The following is a 20,306-nucleotide window of genomic DNA, read 5'->3' as shown; positions in this document are numbered from 1 at the left end:
AAAATATTTAACTACTCTAATCCTTGGTAAGGATGTAGAGCACTGGAACTCTCATACACTGTTATGGCATGTAAAATGGTATAACCACTTTGGAAAAAAGGTCTAGCAGTTTTTTTTATAAAACTAAACGTAATTCGGGGTACCTGGGTGGCTCAGTCGGCTCAGGCCATGATCTCACTGTGAGTTCAAGCCCTGTGTTGGGCTCTGAGCTGTCAGCACCCAGATCCTGGAGTCTGCTTCGGATTCTGTGTCTCCCTTTCTCTCTGGCCTTCCCCCACTCATACTGTCTCTGTCTCTCAAAAATGGAATAAATGTTAAAAAAAAAAAAAAAACAAAACTAAACATAATTCTATTCCCATGTATTTGCCCAAAAGAAATAAAAACATGCTTAACACAAGAATCATACAAAAATGGTCATAGCAGCTTATTCAAAAGGATAACAAAAGGATAACCAAAATGTGGCATATTCATACAGTAGAATGCCTGCTACTAAGCAATTAAGAAGGAATGAACTACTGATAAATGCAACATAAGACGAACGAATTTCAAAAACATTATGCTGAGTATTAAAGAAGTCTTATGTAAAAGAGAATATATTACCTGATTCTATTTATTCTATTCAGTTTGGGGTGTGTGGGAGGGGTGCAGTGCAGACTAACTGGAAAGGAACTTCCCAAGGTGCTGGTAATGTTCTGTATCTTGATAGTATAGGATATCTAGTTGTATGCATTTGTCAAAACTATTTAAGTGTACACTTACAATTTGTGTATTTCACTGTGTGCAAATTTTACCTCAAGAGGAAAAAAATGTAAAAACAAAAACAAATTAAAGAAATATATATGTTAAAAACAAGAGTGAAATTGTACTTATTAAGAAAAATAAATTCGATAATCTTCAGGAAAAAAAGTACATAATCTAACGCAAGTATATACAGAAACTGAAAGACCCTGGTACTTACGTGGATGTCTTCCTGGCCTGCTCCCTGATGTGTTCTTCAGGTCTCTGCTAAAACGCAATTTTAACAGAGACGTCTTCTCTAGCAATACTATTTCAACAAACACCCCCAAGTCCCTCACTTTCTATCCTGCTTAGTATTTATTCATAACCTGTAGTACCACAAGAACACATTTGTTTGTTCATGTCTCTCCACCAGTGGAATGTGAACTCCAAGAAAGCAGTAGAGAGGAAGAGAGCATTAGTGAACACATTATTCCATTTCCAATATATCACTCAACTGCAATCCACTTGTGTTTTGAGGGAGATTTTAATGGAATAGTGTCTGGTCTCAAAGGAATAGATAAACACAGTAAAGAGGGACTCTCTCCCCTCTTCTCTCATCTCCACCTTTTGGTCTCTGCCTAGAGGGAAGCTGGAATTTCTACTGAAATCCATCTGCTCCATACACCTGGTCCCTCTCCAGCCCTTACTCCCTCAGCAAAGAGTGACTGATGTGATAAATCAGAATTGGATATTAATTTGGCCACATTTTACTAAAGGATGAAACCACGGAGCTAAGTCAGCCCATATTCTTGCCAGCATCTTGTCTCCTCTTAAGAAGACCTACTAGGTCTTGACTTTCTCACTAACTCCCTATGACTGGCTGTGTGAAACAGGCCCACAGGCCTCTTTCATGCTACATGTTAGGAAAGAAGTTTAAACAATCTGCTTTGCAAATCTAGTCAAGTCTCTAGGCAGCATGAGTAGATTCAGAGTGGGAGGTTTCAAGCCTAAGCCATGTTCTCCAGTACAGCTTTTTCCTAAGAAACTTGAATTGAAGGTTACAGGATGCATGACTAGATTAATAAAGCTTGCAACAATATCCCATTTGGACAGTAATCATTCAATATATACTGAAATCAGTCAAAATGCCAGAGAAGTTCTGAACTACTAACTCAAGAAAAATATAAAACAAAAAACATAAAAATAATATAATAGTCCATTGGTGCTAAATAACTTATTTTAATAAATTGCCTTTAATACAAGTATAAAACAATATTCCTATCATTTCAACTACAGTTAAACCCAGACTTCAAAGCTAAGTCAATAATTAGTAACACGTTAATTCTGAAAAGTTTTAAACTACAAGAGTATCAAATATAATACAAAACTCAAATATTTTAATGCTTTCTGACACAGTATTAAAAATAAACTTCTTAGCATCTCAAGGCTATCAAAGGTCCTCCTCCCCCAAAATATTTATTTATTTAATAAGTAAAAGCATAGTACCCTGTTCGTGCTTATATTTATCAAAAAAAATTTTTAATGTCTAACTTCAGTGTGATTTGAATACTTCTATGCCATCCCCAAATGCCTTATATACATACTAACTCTTTGCAGGTAGGAGGTTCATGGTCTTGGTAGAAAAAATCACGTTAGTTACAGTGTTCTAAAATTCTAACTAGACTTTTAAACTATAAAATAAAACAAGAAAGTTTAACATTATTTAGTTAGTACCTTTTCTCCTCTCTTTTTTTTTGGGTGGGGGGGCAAAAAGGACTGATTTAACATCATTCTTCATTCAAATGGACTATCATACAAGGTTTTAGTTTATGGTTCTTCTTTGTTAGCTGGTTAATATCAAATGCCCAAGGACAATTCTCATTAGACCTGAACTTTTCCACATAAGGGTAATTAGATTTAATTTAAAATAAAGTTAATAATATATGTATGTACATGTAGATTAAAATGCAACATAAACATATGCAAAGTAGTAAGAGACATTCACCTAGAAAACTGAAAAGTATCCACTAGAAAGGAGACATAGGGAAAAAATTTAAGCTGAAATAATACTTTTTGCTGAATCATTAAGCTACTACCATCAACATAGATCAACTAAGACAGAAAGAAGTTAAGAATATGCAAAATGCTGACAAGAATGATTTATTCTACAATTAAAATGAATGTTTTAAAGAGAAAAAATAACTTTCTAAAATGAAACTTACAAAACAAAACTTGGGTTTAGTAATTTATTAAAAATTTCACCCCTAATTTTCTTTTGAAAAAAAGGAACATTATAAACAAGGGCATGAAATAGACTTCAGATTGAGACTCATACCAATACTCTGTTCTCACTGAAAAATAGTACTATTTTAAAAAATTAAATAACATTTCAAATATTTTCCATTTAATGTACATTAAAAAATACAGTATTTATACCTGAAATATAAACTAGTCATTTATTTTCATTCATAATATAAAGTGATTTAGGGAAGGTTTACTTTTCCCAGTGCTCAAAATTAAATAAGAATTGTTTTCCATATCTAGGAATTATACTGATCACGTAAAGTAAAAGTTTAATTTTGCAGAACTAAAGCTCAGATAGATTCAAATAAAAAATGTGTATGAAAATAACTAAATAAAACAAAGGCTTTAATTTTTATTAATTTGCAATCATAGCAAGTTTACTTTTTCTAACATTAGGGAAAAAAATTAAGCCCCCTTTATCAATATAAAACTTTTAAAATAATCACAATAGAATCTTTTATATATAACTTAGAAAAACAATTTCACATGATACACTCGTAACACTCAGAAATTACAATCCAGAAAGAGACAATCCCCCTGAAATAGAAAGAAGTTCTTTCTTTTTGTCACCTCCATTCCTTATATAAACTTTATTTCACATCATTTACATACAAATATTTATCACCATCTGTCAGGTAGGTAAGAAAAAAAAATTCTGCCTTTAGAGCTCATACAGTAAATTTCCTAAGTCTTCTTGGTATGTTTCTTTTTAACAGTATCTGAAGCAACAGCTATAGGTTTTGAGGTCGATGAACCAGTACCATTAAAAGATGATTTTGTTTCACTTTTCTTTTCACATGGTGTGAACTGCTGCTGCCAACCAAACAGCATCCGGCTCAATGCGTCCTCCAAGAGAGCAAAAGGCGCAGTAGCAGTCTCTGTAATCATCATGGTTATCTGGAAAAAGAAAGTTCAATTTTGAATTTAAACACAAATGTCTTCTGTTTCTCAAAACTGAGAGGAGAAAGTAAATTTTAAAAGAGAGAAAGATCAAAAACACATTCTTATTTACTGTTTAAAAAAATTTTTTATTGAGGTATAATGGACATATTAGTTTCAGGTGTAAAACATGTTTCAATATTTGTATATATTGCAAAACGATCACCACAACAGGTCACCATACATGGTTACAAAGCTTTTGTGTGATGAAAACTTTTTAAGATTTATTCTCTTAACAGCTTTTGAATATGCAATACACTATGATTAACTACAGTCACCATGCTTCACACTGCATCCCCATGACTTATTTTGTAACTAGAAGGTTGTAGTTTTTGAGTTCCTTCATCCTTCACTCCCCCCATCCCCAGCTCCTGGCAACCACCAATCTATTCCTTATATTTGAGTTTTGTTTTGTTTGTTCATTTGTTTTTTTTAGATTTCACATGTAAGTGAAATCATGTAGTATTTGTTTCTAACTTCTTTCACTTAGCATAATGCCCTCAGGATGCAACCATGTTGTTGCAAATGGCAAGATTTCATTCTTTTTACGGCTGAGCAATATTCCAGTATGTATGTGTGTGTGTTTTACATCTTCTTTATTCATCCACCAACTGACACATTGTTTCTGTTATCCAGGCTATTGTAAATAATGTTGCAGTGAACATGGGGATGAATATATCTTTTTGAATTATTTCAATTTCTTCAGATAAGTATCCAGAGTGGAATTACCAGCTCATAAGGTAGTTCTATTTTTAATTTTTTGAGGAACCTCCAAACTGTTTTGCACAGTGGCTGCACCAACTTCCATTCCCACCCACAGTGCACAAGCGTTCCCCGTCCTCCAGATCCTCATAAACACTTGTTATCTCTTGTCTTTTGGATAAGAGCCATTCTGACATTCTGATATCTCCTTGTGGTTTTGATTTGCATTGCCTGAGGATGAGTGATGCTGAGCATCTTTTCATGTACCTGCTGGCCATCTGTATGTCTTCTCTGGAAAAATGTCTATTCAGAACTGTCCATTTTTAAATTGGATTGTTTGGCTTTTTGCTATTGAGTTGTATGAGTTCTTTTTGTATTTTGGATATTAACCACTTATCTGATACATGATTTGCAAATATTTTCTCCTATTCAGTAGGTTGCCTTTTCATTTTGCTGACAGTTTTCTTTGCTGTACACTTTTTCAATTTAATGTAGTTCCACTTATTTATTTTTGTCTTTTTTGTCTTTGCTTTTGGTGTCAGATCCAAAAAAAAATCACCAAGACTGATGTCAAGGAGCTTACCAGTATGTTTTCATCTTCCTGGAGTTTTATGGTTTCAGGTCTTTAATCCATTTTGAGTTAATTTTTATGTATGGTATAAGACAGTATTTCAGTTTCATTCTTTTCCATGTGGCTCTCCAGTTTTCCCAACACCATTTATTGAAGAGACCATCCTTCCCCCATCGTATATTCTTGGTTCCTTTGTAGTAAATAAATTGACCGCATGTGCATGGGTTTATTTCTGAGCTAAAATGTATTGTTTAATCTTTAGGAGAAGAAAACCTAAGCTAGGTTCTAGAAAATCTCTGTTCTCTGTAAGTTTATACTTAAGCAAAGGAAAAGAACATAACTCGTTAGCAATAACACAAGGTACCATATTTTGGGGTGGAAATGAGCAGTACAACCATAAAAATATATCTCGTATTCAAAGGAAATAGGAAGAAAAAATATCATCTACAGTCAACACCAAACAATCAATAACAGCTGTCATTACTATGCCCTTAACATGTGCCAGAACTTTAATAAGTGTTCTATATTATCTCATCTTCTTTATTTTTTTTAATGTTTATTTTTGAGAGAGAGAGAGACAGCATATGCACAAGCAGGGGAGGGGCAGAGAGAAGATGACGGAGGATCTGAAGTGGGCTCTGAGCTGACACCAGCAAACCCAAAGTGGGGCTTGAACTCACAAACCACGAGATCATGACCTGAGCCCAAGTCATGCTTAACCAACTGAGCCACCCAGGTATCCCCACCTTATCCTCTTTAAGTGTAATCCAACAATTACTCCATTATTACTCTCAGCACAGAGATGTGAACCATGGCTGACAGGTTCAGTAACTTGCTTGAAGTCACAGAACTAATAAGCAGTAAAGCAGTTTGGAACACCCAGATTTTGAGTTCAATCACTAAATACACTGTATTCTATCATTATCTAAAGTCACAGATTTTTCAGTAATGCAGAATACTACCCTTAGGAAAGACTGTAGAAAGTCTCTAATCATCCAATGCTTTCTATATGTATATGCATATGCATATACATATATTTATACACAAAGCACTAAGACATTAGGAGGTAGAATATAAAGTGCTACCAATTCTTTATTTGGCAAAATGCAGTGTTCAGAGATGTTCAGATTTGTTCAAAAAATTAGATTGGTACAAAAGGATCTGGGGACAGAGTTTTAAGGACTAGAATGATCCCAAAAAGCCCAAGAATTTCCAAGAGACAATTCTTCCAGCAAATCTAAGATAATGAATCAAATTAGAAATTTATGGAATCAAATCTCCACAAGAGGCCCCTACTTAATCCACTTATTTGAAGAAAATGGAATCAAGAAAAAAATTCTTATTAACTGCAATACGGTCTAGGTAGTGAGGAGACAGAATAGGTTCCATCAAGGAGAATGGATAAGTGAAACCCATACTGTGCAATTGTTAAAAGTAATAAATAGAAAAGTAATATGGGAAATTCTTAAAAAAACTGTTAGGTGAAAGCTAGAACAAGAGTTATAGTGTGCTATCATTTAGATAAATTAAAAATGCATGCACACACAACACTGTGAATGTACAAAATGTCACAGAATTGTATACTAAGAAATAGCTAATTTTGTTATGTGACTTTGACCTCAATAAAAATAAACAAAAAAAATAACAAACTTTTTAAATAATGCATGCACACAGGCTTCAAGCTAGCCATGACTAAATAAATGCCTTATATCAGACTCAGTCTCTCACCAAAATCAGTGTTAAAAACAGAAATACACAAAACAACCATACAAAGGCACTGGAGAACAACAAATCAGGCAGAACCTAATGGGGCTATCCCTAAGAGAAAGTTAACTGAACAAGGTGAGCTACACATTCAATCTGGCTTTTTTCTTTTAATGATATGTGTCAATTCACAGCATAGGAGAATAGCAAACAGAAGTCCCAAATGGGCTAAGAAGACAGAGCCTGCAGTCTGAGAAGGCCAAAGCACCTAGGACTTGAGAGAAAGAAAGCTCAAAAAGGAGAGAACCAGAAAAACATTAAGCCCAAAGATCCACACATAACTTACTCTGGAGAAGTTTACCCTAAACAGTGCAAACACAGGAAGAGATTTCAAAAACCTAGTGGAGAGCAACAGTTGGAAGGCCAAAAGCTGAGCAGACACTTCAGCAGCCAGCTGAAGGGTAGAGTACAAAGCCAGCCAAAGTGGAACTGCCTAGGGATACATCTCAGGCTTAAATTAAGACTCCAAAAGGGTCACATTCTAGAAGGGCAAACCCCAAAGAGAACAGCATTAACAAAACCTAAAACTAACTATCAACAGGATTATAATAATCTGCTTGTGCATTAAACCTGGTTGCCAGAAATATGTCAGAATATAGTCCCTGCCCTTAAAGTCCTTACAGATTAGTCAAAGACAAGCTAGTCAGAGACAGAGTAAATCAGTAATTACAGAACAGTAAAGAGTAAATGCAGTGATGGAGGTGTGGCCACAAATTTTTAGGTAAGAGATATAGATTTGGAAGTCATTACCATACAAGTAAAAGGTAAAGGCATGAATATGAATGTGATCACCTGGAGAGAAAACATACAGAAAGGAGAGTCTAAATATAATGTTAATCTACAAGTTTATGCCATTATTGGACAAGATATAAGAAGAACTTCCTTATATTAAATTATTCTTTAGCATAAATAGTTATAATGCAAAATTATCTTGGTCATAACTTGACTTCGTGGACTGCCAATAAAAGATAAAAGAATTCAGATAAAAACAATGGTCCACTGTCAGGAAAACAGCAATGTCTTTTTACAAAATCTTAAAGAAAAAACTGTCAGGATCTAAAGTATTTCCTGAGAACATGAACTATATAGTATTTTTCAAAGTCGAGTGCTTTAATAGAATCTCTACTCCCAGTAGACTCATCACTCAGCTGAGAAGTATTGCTGGCATCAGAAATTACTGCTGAGATAGACTTACGAGGTTCAAGGACAAACTTCGGTGAATTCAGCCTCTTATCAGGACTTGATTCAGCAAGGTGACACAAATATAATGGTGACAAATGGAACGAATCTTTATTCTTTTATAAATAAAATACAAAACTGTCTCCTTATTTAGTAAACTATTAACAGAAAAAGTGTATTACATAATTTAAATAGCACTTGACTTCCTGGTCTCTTGCTTAAAAAGGGAAATAAAGAAAAGAAAGTAGAAACTTTAACAACAACCTGATATTTACAACATATCCTAAGATATAAACTAATTCAAGTAAAGAAACTGTTTAAAGCTCCACCATATTCTTTATGTAATATCTCATGTCCTATCATTTCAAAGATGCCCAAATGTGACATACAATCTGAGGTCTTCAAGGGCACAAACAGCACTTAATGTTCTTTAGATCCTCCACAGTGTCTAGAACGGACAGTACAACCAATAAACGTAACTTCTACCTCACATGAGCAACTGAAAAACTATTATACAATGTATCTACATAGGCAAAAAAACCTATCATACGATATATCTACACTGGCAAAATAATATCTACATTATTAATCTCTCTCCACCTAGAATATACTTCTTTCTGTCTCTACCTGCCTAGATCAAACAATCCTTTGTAGTGCAACTCATGTGTCAACTCCAAAACCTTTTGGACACCTTCCAGTGAAAGTCTCCTTGCCCCTGAATGAACTCCCAATGGCAAGTGGCATATTCAACCATGTTTTCTGTTAATCTATACTTTCTTCGTCGGTGATACCACTCATTCATTCGTCAGCATTAACCTGAGGCTACCAAATAAATTAAAATCTTAGGATTTCCAATTCTTTAAGTAAGCTTCACACCCAGTGCAGAGCCCAATGTGGGACTTGAACCCATGACCCTGAAGATCAAGACCTGAGCTGAGATCAAGAGTAAGACACTTAATTGGCTGAGCCGCTGAGGTGCCCCAAGATTTTCATTTTATAAATGTCATTTTCAATAAACTGGGTAAATTAATTATTTCTGGTAGTACAATCTTAGATAATTAAGTATGAGGGAATTAAATACAGAGAGACCTCTGTATTTATCTTGATCATTTATCAGTCAACAAATATAAATTTAAAATCTACCACATACACTAGACACACTGATAGGGATACAGCAATAAATAAAACAAACTTAGTGCCTATCTTCATAAAGTTTAAAAGCATAGTGTACATGTCTCATATTTTTCTTCATAACATCTTAAGGACAAAGTCTGGGTCTTATTTAAAGTTATATGCTCATGTGTATCCCTCAAAGGGCCTAATAATATTGTCCCACATTCATGTTTTCAATAATATACCATCTGAATATACCTCTCAAGAGCATTCAGCACAACTCCCCAGTCCATCCTTCCTAAATCTGTATCTCAGTTTTCCCCTTGCTTCATTCACAACTTCTTTACAGTTTCCCATTCTGAATCTTCCTTCTCTAAATATTAAAGAATCTCCTGGTTCTGTCTTCACTCCTCTCTCTGTTTCTCTGTATAATATAACTGCTTCCCTAAGTTGATTTACAAATTTAATACAATCTCAATCAAAAAAAATACTAACAAGTTTTTTTTTACGGAATTAGACAAATTGCTATTAAAGTTCATATCCATACACAAAAATAGCTGGGAAAATTTTGAGGAGAAAAACAAACATGCAGGAATATTCAGAAAACACTAAAAATGAAAAATTCCAAGAATGCCTGATTCTCCATAGCCTTGTAAACAGAACATACATGAGAAATGGCATCTGAGGATTATTTTAATTAACATTTCTCAAATTATGAATGCTTCGATTTTTTCATATGTTTGAAAGACATCTTCATATCTTTTCCATGTGAATTGCCTGTTGACAGCTTCCTTTTAATTTTTCCATCAGGTTTTTGACCCTGTAACTTTTAATTTTTAAGAGGTTGTTATGAATTACAAATACAAACCATCAATAATATATGTTGCAAGTACTTTTATCACAGTTTGACAACTGTACTTTTATTTTGTCCATGGTGCTTCCATCCACGCAACTTTTTGAAAAATGTGAGAGTCTAACTTTTCAACCTTTTCTTTACAGAAAAAGAAAAAAGTAAGCCCAAAGTAAATACAAAGAAGGACACAATATAGACCTGAAATCAGTGAAATACAAAACAGAAAACAATGACACAAAAAGCTGCATCTTTTTAAAAATTTTTTTTTAATGTTTATTATTTTTGAGAGAGAGAGAGAGCATGAGCAGGGGCGGGGCAGAGAGAGAGAGACAGAATCTGAAGAAGGCTCTGAGCTGTCAGCACAGAGCCAATGTGGGGTTCGAATTCACGAACTGTGAGATCAGGACTTGAGCCCCACTTGGACGCTCAACCGACTGAGCCAGGCGCCCCAAAGGCTGGGTCTTTCAAACAAATCAATGGAACTTATAAACATCTAGTAGGGCTGACTTAGAAAGAGAGGAGGGGGTGGAGTTAAGATGGCAGAAAAGTAGGGAGACCCTAAGCCTGTCTCATCCCTTGAACTCCGCTAGATATTTAATCATTCTAAACACCAAAGAAATCAACTGGAGGTCTGAATGAAAAAAACTGCAAGACTACATGTAGAAAGGGGAACACTGTTTGGAAGGTAGGAACAGTGTTCCTACCTTCCAAAGAGTGTTCCCCTTTCTACACTGTTTGGAAGGTAGGAACACTGTTTGGAAGGTAGGAAGTACAGAGAGTTTACAGCGTGAGATACTGCTCTGGGTCCAGCCGGGGAGGGAAATAGCCTAAGGAGGCTATCACGAAGTATTATAAGCAGCAGAGAACATATGGTGGGAGCAGTGCCTGGCTTAAGGGTGCTCAAGTGGTGAAGCAGGTAGAATCCCAGGAGTGACAGCATGGTCTGAGGATCGCTTGTGTCACAAGAAAGAGTGGTTGCACCAAAAAGTTGTGCTGTTTCCAGGCATAAGAGAAGAGGCTTAGTCAGGCTGAGGACTGCAAGCTGGGGTGCCTGCTTTCTGCTGTTTTGACATGAACTCTGAACAGCAGCACAGTCATGCCACTGCTTTTTTCACCAGGCAGACAAAAGCCTGGCGAGACCCTTCCCCAGAGGAGCAGCACAGGTCCGGCCCAGGGAATCCCTAAAATTTGGAATTTTGAAACTCAGTCATTTACCTGAAATTTAAAAAAATCTTGGACACAAGAGGGGTGATTAATTGCTCTTCTGTGAAGCTTCCCTGAAGCGTGTCAACATTTAGTTCCAGATTCAAGAGTGGGAGGGGAAGCTGGCCACATTCATTCCGTCCTTCATAGCTGAAAGCCTTCAGGGAGCAAAACAGTGCCACCCAGAGGAGGCCAGAGACACTTACATCAAGACCTGCACCCCTGAACCCTTGAGGCTCTTTTCCACTAAAAGGAGTGAGCCTGAGAATCAGTGCAGCAGGCTCCTCCCCCCAGAAGACCAGCACAAATAACTCTTTTGCACCAAGTCTACTACCATAGTATTGCAAAGTGTCAACTCTAGGGGAAATTAGATCCAACTTCTGTTTTACTTTCTTTTTTTTTTTTTTTCATTTGTTTTCTAATTTTTTTAATTCCTTTTTTTTGTTTGTTTTACTTTTTACTATTTTTATATATACCTATTTTTATATTATTTTATTTTTGGGGATGCAAAAATTCTTAATAAGATACTAGCAAATCGAATTCAACAGCATATAAAAAGAATTATTCACCATGATCAAGTGGGATTCATTCCTGGGATGCAGGGCTGGTTCAACATTCGCAAATCGATCAACGTGATACATCACATTAACAAAAAAAAAGAGAAGAACCATATGATCCTGTCAATCGATGCAGAAAAGGCCTTTGACAAAATCCAGCACCCTTTCTTAATAAAAACCCTTGAGAAAGTCGGGATAGAAGGAACATACTTAAAGATCATAAAGGCCATTTATGAAAAGCCCACAGCTAACATCATCCTCAACGGGGAAAAACTGAGAGCTTTTTCCCTGAGATCAGGAACACGACAGGGATGCCCACTGTCACCGCTGTTGTTTAATATAGTGCTGGAAGTTCTAGCATCAGCAATCAGACAACAAAAGGAAATCAAAGGCATCAAAATTGGCAAAGATGAAGTCAAGCTTTCGCTTTTTGCAGATGACATGATATTATACATGGAAAATCCGATAGACTCCACCAAAAGTCTGCTAGAACTGATACATGAATTCAGCAAAGTTGCAGGATACAAAATCAATGTGCAGAAATCAGTTGCATTCTTATACACTAACAATGAAGCAACAGAAAGACAAATGAAGAAACTGATCCCATTCACAATTGCACCAAGAAGCATAAAATACCTAGGAATAAATCTAACCAAAGATGTAAAAGATCTGTATGCTGAAAACTATAGAAAGCTTATGCAGGTAATTGAAGAAGATATAAAGAAATGGAAAGACATTCCAAGCTCATGGATTGGAAGAATAAATATTGTCAAAATGTCAATACTACCCAAAGCTATCTACACATTCAATGCAATCCCAATCAAAATTGCACCAGCATTCTTCTCGAAACTAGAACAAGCAATCCTAAAATTCATATGGAACCACAAAAGGCCCCGAATAGCCAAAGTAATTTTGAAGAAGAAGACCAAAGCAGGAGGCATCACAATCCCAGACTTTAGCCTCTACTACAAAGCTGTCATCATCAAGACAGCATGGTATTGGCATAAAAACAGACACATAGACCAATGGAATAGAATATATTATTTTATTTTTGGAACTACGTCCTTTTAACAAGCAGACCAAAACACACTCAGGATCTAGCTTTTTTGTTTGTTTCTTTGTGTGTTATTTCTTTTGTTTTCTGGACAAATTACAAGATGGAGAAACTCACCCAAAAGAAAAAACAGGCAAGAGATCACAGCCAGTGATTTAATCAACACAGATATAAGATGTCTAAACTAGAATTTAAAACCATGAATACAAGAATGCTAGCTGGGTTTGAAAAAAGTATAGGAGACAACAGAGAATCCCTTTCTGCAGGGATAAAGGAACCAAAATCTAGTCAGGCCAAAATTAAAAATGCTATAACCAAGATGCAATCTCAAACGGATCCAATGACAGCGAGAATGGACAAAGCAGAGCAGCAAATCAGTGACACAGAAGATAAAGTTATGGAAAATAATGAAGCTGAAAAGAAGATACAAAGGCCAAAGATCACAATACAAGACTTAAAGAACTCAGCAACTTATTAAAGAGGAATAACATTCATATCATAGGCATCCCAGAAGATGAAGAGAAAGAAAAAGGGACAGAAGGTTGTGAGCAAATTATAGCTGAAAACTGCCCTAACCTGGGGAAGGACACAGGTATCAAAATCTAAGCAGCACAGAGAACTCCCATTAAATTCAAAAAAAGCTGACCATCACCAAAGCATATCATAGTCAAATTCACTAAATACTCAGACAAAGAAAGAATCCTGAAAGCAGCAAGGGAGAAAAAAAGTCCTTAACCTACGAGGGAAGGCAGATCAGGTTCACAGCAGATCTGTCCACAGAAACTTGGCAGGCCAGAAAGGAGTAGCAGGATATTTTCAACAGGCTGAATAGGAAAAACATGCAGCCAAGAATTCTTTATCCAGCAAGGCTGTCATTCAGGATAGGAGGAGACATAAAGAGTTTCCAGATAAACAAAAACTAAAGGAGTTCGTGACCACTAAACCAGTCCAGCAAGAAATTTTAAGGGGGACTCTTTGAGTGGAAAAAACAAAACAAAACAAAACAAAACAAAAAGACCAAAAGCGACAAAGACTAGAAAGGACCAGAGAATATCACCAGAAACATCAATTCTACAGGCAACACAATGGCACTAAATTCGTATCTCTTAATAATTATTCTGAATGTAAATGGACTAAAAGATGTAGGGTATCAGAATGGATAAAAAAACAACAACAAGAACAAGTTCCAATTATATGCTGCCTACAAGAGACTCATTTTACACCTAAAGAAACCTGCAGATTGAAAGTCAGGAGATGGAGAACAATCTATTACACTAATGGATGTCAAAAGAAAGCTGGAGTAGCCATACTTATATCAGACACACTACACTTTAAAACAAAGACTGTAACAAGAGATGAAGAAGGGCATTCGATCATAATTAAGGGGTCTATCCATCAAGAAGATCTATCAACTGTGAATATTTATGGCCCCAACTTGGAGGCACCAAAATATATAAATCAACTCATCACAAACAAAGAAACTCATTGATAATAATACCATAATAGTAAGGGACTTTAACACCCCACTTACAATAATGGACAGATCATCTAAGCAGATAATCAACAAGGAAACAATGGCTTTGAATGACACACTGGACCAGATGGACTTAACAGATATAATCAGAAAATTTCATCCTAAAGCAGTAGAATACACATTCTTCTCGAGTGCACATGGAACATTCTCCAGAGTAGATCACATAATGGGTCATAAATCAGCCTTCAACAAGTACATAAAGATCATGATCACACAATACCATAAAGATCGCTATGGAACTTGAAATCAACCACAAGAAAAAATTTGGAAAGCCTACAAATACATCGAGGTTAAAGAACATCCTACTAAAGAATGAATGGATTAACCAGGAAATTAAAGTAGAAACAAAAAAATACATGGAAGCCAATGAAAATGAACACATGACAGTCCAAACCCTTTGGGATACAGCAAAGGCAGTCCTAAGAGGAAAGTATATTGCAATTCAGGCCTCTCTCAAGAAGCAAGAAAGGTCCCAAATACACAATCTAATCTTATACCTAAAGGAACAACAGAAAAGGAACAACAAATAAAGCCTAAAACTATCAGAAGAAAAGGAAAGGAAAGGAAAACAGTAAAGGAAAAAAGTAAAGAAAAGGAAACAGTAAAGATTACAGCAGAAATAAATGATGTAAAAACAAACAAAAAACAGTAGAACAGATCAACGAAACTAAGAGCTGGTTCTTTGAAAGAATAAACACAATTGATAAACCCCTAGCAAGACTTAGAAAAGAGAAAGGACCCAAATAGATAAAATCATGAATGAAAGAGGATAGATCACAACCAACACCACAGAAATATAAACAATTATAAGAGAATACTATGAAAATTTATGTGCCAGCCAATTGGGCAATCTGGAAGAAGTGGACAAATTCCTAGGAACTCACAAACTACCAAAATTTAAACAGGAAGAAATAAAAAATTTGAACAGACCCATAAGCAGAAAAGAAATTGAATCAATAACTAAAAATTTCCCAACAAACACTAGTCCTGGGCCAGATGACTTCGCAGGGGAATTCTACCAGACATTTAAGAAGAGTTAATCCTTATTTTTCTCAAACTGTTCCCAAAAATAGAAATGGAAGGAAAACTTCCAAACTCATTCTACAAAGTCAGCATTACCTTGATTCCAAAATCAGACAAAAACCCCACTAAAAAGGAGAATTACAGGCCAATATATATCCTGGATGAACCTGGATACAAACATCTCCACAAGACACTAGCAAATCGAATTCAACAGTACCTGAAAAGAATTATTCACACTAACTAAGTGGGATTTATTCCTGGGCTGCAGGGCTGGTTCAATATTCGCAAATCAATCAACATGATACACCACATTAATATAAAACAAAGGATAAGAACCAAATGATCTCATCAATAGATGCAAAAGAGCATTTGATAAAATACAGCATCCATTCTTGATAAAAACTCTCAACAAAGTAGGTACAGAAAGAACAAACCTCAACATCATAAAAGCCATATACAAAAGACCCATAGCTAATATCACCCTCAATGGGGAAAAATAGAGAGCCTTTCCCCTATGCTCAGGAACAAGACAAAGATGTCTACTCCCACCATTTCTATTAAACATAGTACTGGAAGTCTTAGCCCCAGTAATCAGACAAGAAAAAGAAAGAAAGAGCATACATATCAGCAAGGAAGAAGCCAAACTTTCATTATTTGCAGGTGACATGATACTCTATGTAGAAAACCCAAAAGACTCCACCAAAAAATTATTAGAACTGGGGAACTGGGTAGTTAGTTGGGCATATGACTGTTGATTTCAGCTCAGGCCATGATCTCACAGATTGTGGGTTTGAGCCCCACACTGGACTCTGCGCTGACACACAGAGTCTGCTTGGGATTATCTCTCTCTCTGCCCCTCTCCTGATCACATTCTCGTTTGCTCTCTCTCTCAAAATATATTAAAACATTAAAAAAAAATGTAAATGCTAGAACCAATATATGAATTCAGCAAAGCTGCAGAATATAAAATCAACATGCAGAAATCTGTTGCATTTCTATATACGAATAATGAAGCAGCAGAAAAATAAATCAAGGAATCAATCCCATTTGCAATTGTACCAAAAACAAGAAGGTATCTAGGAATAAATTTAGCTAAATTGGTAAAAGATCTATACTCTGAAAACCAAGAAAACTTGAGAAAGATACTGAAGAGGACACAAAGAAATGGAAAAGCATTCCATGCTCATGGATTAGAAGAACAAACATTATTAAAAATGTCTATATTACCCAGGGGCGCCTGGGTGGCTCAGTCAGTTAAGCGTCCGACTTCGACTCAGATCATGATCTCGCAGCTGTGAGTTCAAGCTCCACATTGGGCTCTGTGCTGACAGCTCAGAGCCTGGAACCTGCTTTGGATTCTGTGTCTCCCTCTCTCTGCCTCGTCCCCAGCTCACACTCTGTCTCTCTCTCTCACTCTCTCAAAAATAAATAAACATTAAAAAAAGAAGTCTATATTACCCAAAGCAATCAACACATTTAATCCAATCCCTATGAAAACATCATGAGCATTCTTCACAGAGCCAGAACAATCAATCAATGGAACAGAATATAGTCCAGAAATATACCCACAAATATAATAGCAACTGATAGTCAATAAAGATGCCAATATAATTCAACAAGGGAAAGGACAGTCTTGTCAGCAAATAGTATTAGAACAAATTCATCTTCATGTGGAAAAAATAAAACTGACCCTTACCTCGTATCAATCATAAACTTAATTTGAAATGGATCTGATACCTAAATATAAAGGCAAAAACTATAAGAAGAAAATACAGGTAAAAAAATCTTCACAACCCTGGTGTATGGAAGAACTGCTTATATAGGATGCTAAAAGCAACACCATAAAAGGACAACATGATAACTGAATTTCATCAAAACTAAAAACTTCAACTCTTCTAAAGACAATATTAAGGAAAAAAAAGAAAGCCACAAACTAGGAGAAAAATATTTGCAATTCAGATATCTCACAAAGAATTGGTATCTGAACATACTGAGAACTGTTACAAGTCAATAACAAGAAAAACAATTTTCACAAATGGGCAAAGATTTGAACACTGATAACAGAAATGACCAGTAAGCATCAACAATAGCCAGAATATGGAAAAAGCCCAAATGTCCATCAATGGATGAACGGATAAAGATGTGGTATATATATACAATGGAGTATTACTCAGCAATCAAAAAGAATGAGATCTTGCCATTTGCAACTACGTGAATGGAACTGGAGGGTATTATGATAAGTGAAATTAGAGGAAGATAAAAATCATATGACTCTACTCATATGAGGACTTTAAGAGACAAAACAGATGAATATAAGGGAAGGGAAACAAAAATAATATAAAAACAAGGAGGGGGACAAAAGAGAAGAGACTCATAAATATGGAGAACAAACTGAGGGTTATGGGAGGGGTCATGAGGGGAGATGGGCTAAATGGGTAAGGGGCACTAAGGAATCTACTCCTGAAATCATTGTTGCACTATATGCTAACTAATTTAGATGTAAATTAAAAAATAAAATAAAATAAAATAAAATAAAATAAAATCACGGGGGGAAAAAAAAAAAAAAAAAGAAATGACCAGTAAGCACATGAAAAGATGCTCAAATCTCTAGCTATCAGAGAAATACAAAAAAAAAAAAAAAAAAAAAAAAAAAAACCTACAATGAAAAACCACCATATGCATATAAAATGGCTAAAGACTGACAATAACATATATTAGCAAGGATGTAGGACAAGTGGAACTCTCATACACTGCTGGGTATGAATGATGATGGGTACAAACATTTTGGAAAACAGTATGCCAGTTTTTTTTTTTAAAGTTAAACATACGCTTTCCATATAACCCAGCAATTCCACTCCCAGTTATTTATCCAAGAAAAATGAAAATACATGTTCACATGAAGTACATGTTTCATAGCAACTTTATTCATAAAAACCTTACTCAAATAATCAAAAACTAGAAACAATCCAAAATCCATCAACAGATAACTGGATAAACCAACTGGGGTGTATAATGCTACTTAGCAATAAAAAGGAATATGCAACAGCATAGGTAAATCTCAAAAACATTATGCTGAACAAAAGAAGCTAGGCACAAAATATACATACTATATCATTCCATTTATATGAAACTTGAAAAAAGATTAATCTATAGTGATTGAAAGTAGGTAAGTGGTACCCTGTAGCTATAATCAGTAGTTGGGATTTACTGGAGTAGTGCACAAGGACCTTTTTGAAGTAATGGAAATTTTCCATATCTTGATTGTGATAATTATGCAGGTACATAAGTTTGTCAAAACTCATCAAAACATAATGTTAGAATGAGCATATTTTATTATATGAAAAACTTTTTAAAAATTTTTAAAGAGCTTGTTCTTAAGTGTTTTGCAAACTTCACAGCCCTTTGAAGTTATTCTTTGTATTTCTGGAAAATGTACTGTCAGATTAACTTTCTGTATAAGATCCTTTAGCCCAATTTTTTCAGATCTGAGGCCCTGAATAAAAGACCACATATAATAAAGATGAGAAATCAGAGTATTTACATGAAAGAGTAAGTTGGTGGCCTGGGTATTGGAGGGATCTTAAAAAAAAAAAAAAAAATGCTACTTCACTAAAACATTTTTTAAAAGAGATACTGATGAAGTTGGTCTCTGTACCACATATTGGGAGACTGATAGAGGTTATACCTAGAAATGGAATTAACAAGTCACAAGATATATGATTCTTCAACTTTGTCAGACACTGCCAAACTGCTCTCCTGGGCTGTTTCTACATATACTCCCTCTAAATCCCTTTAAAATAGTTTATATACTTTGTCTTCAATTTCTCTTATTCACCTCAGTCTATTACAATCATTTTTCTATTCTCTTCCAGTCCACTGAAACTGCTTTTACCAAGGTCACCAAATACCTCTCCATTTCAAAATCCAACAAACTCCTTTCAGTTTTAATCCCTCTTAACTCAAGTCTCCCTGTGCTTCATTTCACAATAACACTATTTCATGATAACTCCTTATCCTGAGGAGCCAAAAGATAATCCATGCTTCTCAAACTTTTCTCAAATCATCTCTGATGGAAGAAAGTGAACTTAGCAGAACCTCAAATGAAGACATGCCAAATATAAAATGTCATATTTTATTTTATCTTTTAAAAAAAGTGTATTTTGAATTCTATTCCATAATATATTCCTGTTTAACTTTAAAATGTTTATAATCATTAACACTGAAATCAACTACTGGTACATAATGCTTCACATTTATAATGTGACTTTGTACAGCTAGTGCCAAACAAAAGCCATATATCCCTTAAGATATGTGTAACTCTAGTTTAAGAAAGATAAATGATGTGCTTAAAACTGTGAAGCCTAGATTTCAAATTCTTACTCCAAAGTCCATGTGCTTTGCCCTATACTAACAGTCTTAGTTGGCACATATTTCTTGCCTCTGAGGCTTGGATTTTAACAATCACAAAGGACTTGTGAGAGCTGGAAAAGGAGAACAGAGTCCTTCTTGAATGAAACTGGCATCATACAAGAACTGAGCATCACTGAATGTTCAGCTTGCTTGCGTTCTGGGAACAGGAAGAAAGAAAACAAAGATAAGAGGGAGGGAAAGATGGGGTGCCTGGGTGGCTCAGTAGATTAAGCAACCGACTGACTTGTGATTTCTGCTCATGTCATGATCTCACACTCTGAGATCAAGCCCCGCATCAGGCTCTCTGCTGACAGTCTGGAGCCTGCTTTGGATTCTCTCTCTCTGTCCCTCCACTGTTCACGTGCACTCTCATGCTTTCT

General features: G+C 35.4%; 1 protein-coding gene across 1 annotated transcript in view; it reads right to left on the bottom strand.

Annotated features, from left to right (window-relative positions):
* Positions 1–3,287: 3,287 nt before the first annotated feature.
* Positions 3,288–20,306, bottom strand: part of TMEM38B (transmembrane protein 38B) — a 53,351-nt gene continuing 36,332 nt past the window's right edge. Inside the window, exon 6 of the mRNA XM_049627417.1 lies at positions 3,288–3,921. Within this exon, the coding sequence (XP_049483374.1) occupies positions 3,709–3,921 (213 nt within the window). The 3' untranslated portion in view covers positions 3,288–3,708. The remainder of the gene's footprint in view (positions 3,922–20,306) is intronic.

This window comes from Panthera uncia, chromosome D4, assembly GCF_023721935.1.
Source record: "Panthera uncia isolate 11264 chromosome D4, Puncia_PCG_1.0, whole genome shotgun sequence".
NCBI lineage: Eukaryota > Metazoa > Chordata > Mammalia > Carnivora > Felidae > Panthera > Panthera uncia.
The sequence above is the reverse complement of the archived record's forward strand: the minus strand, read 5'-3'. Positions and strand labels throughout refer to the sequence as shown.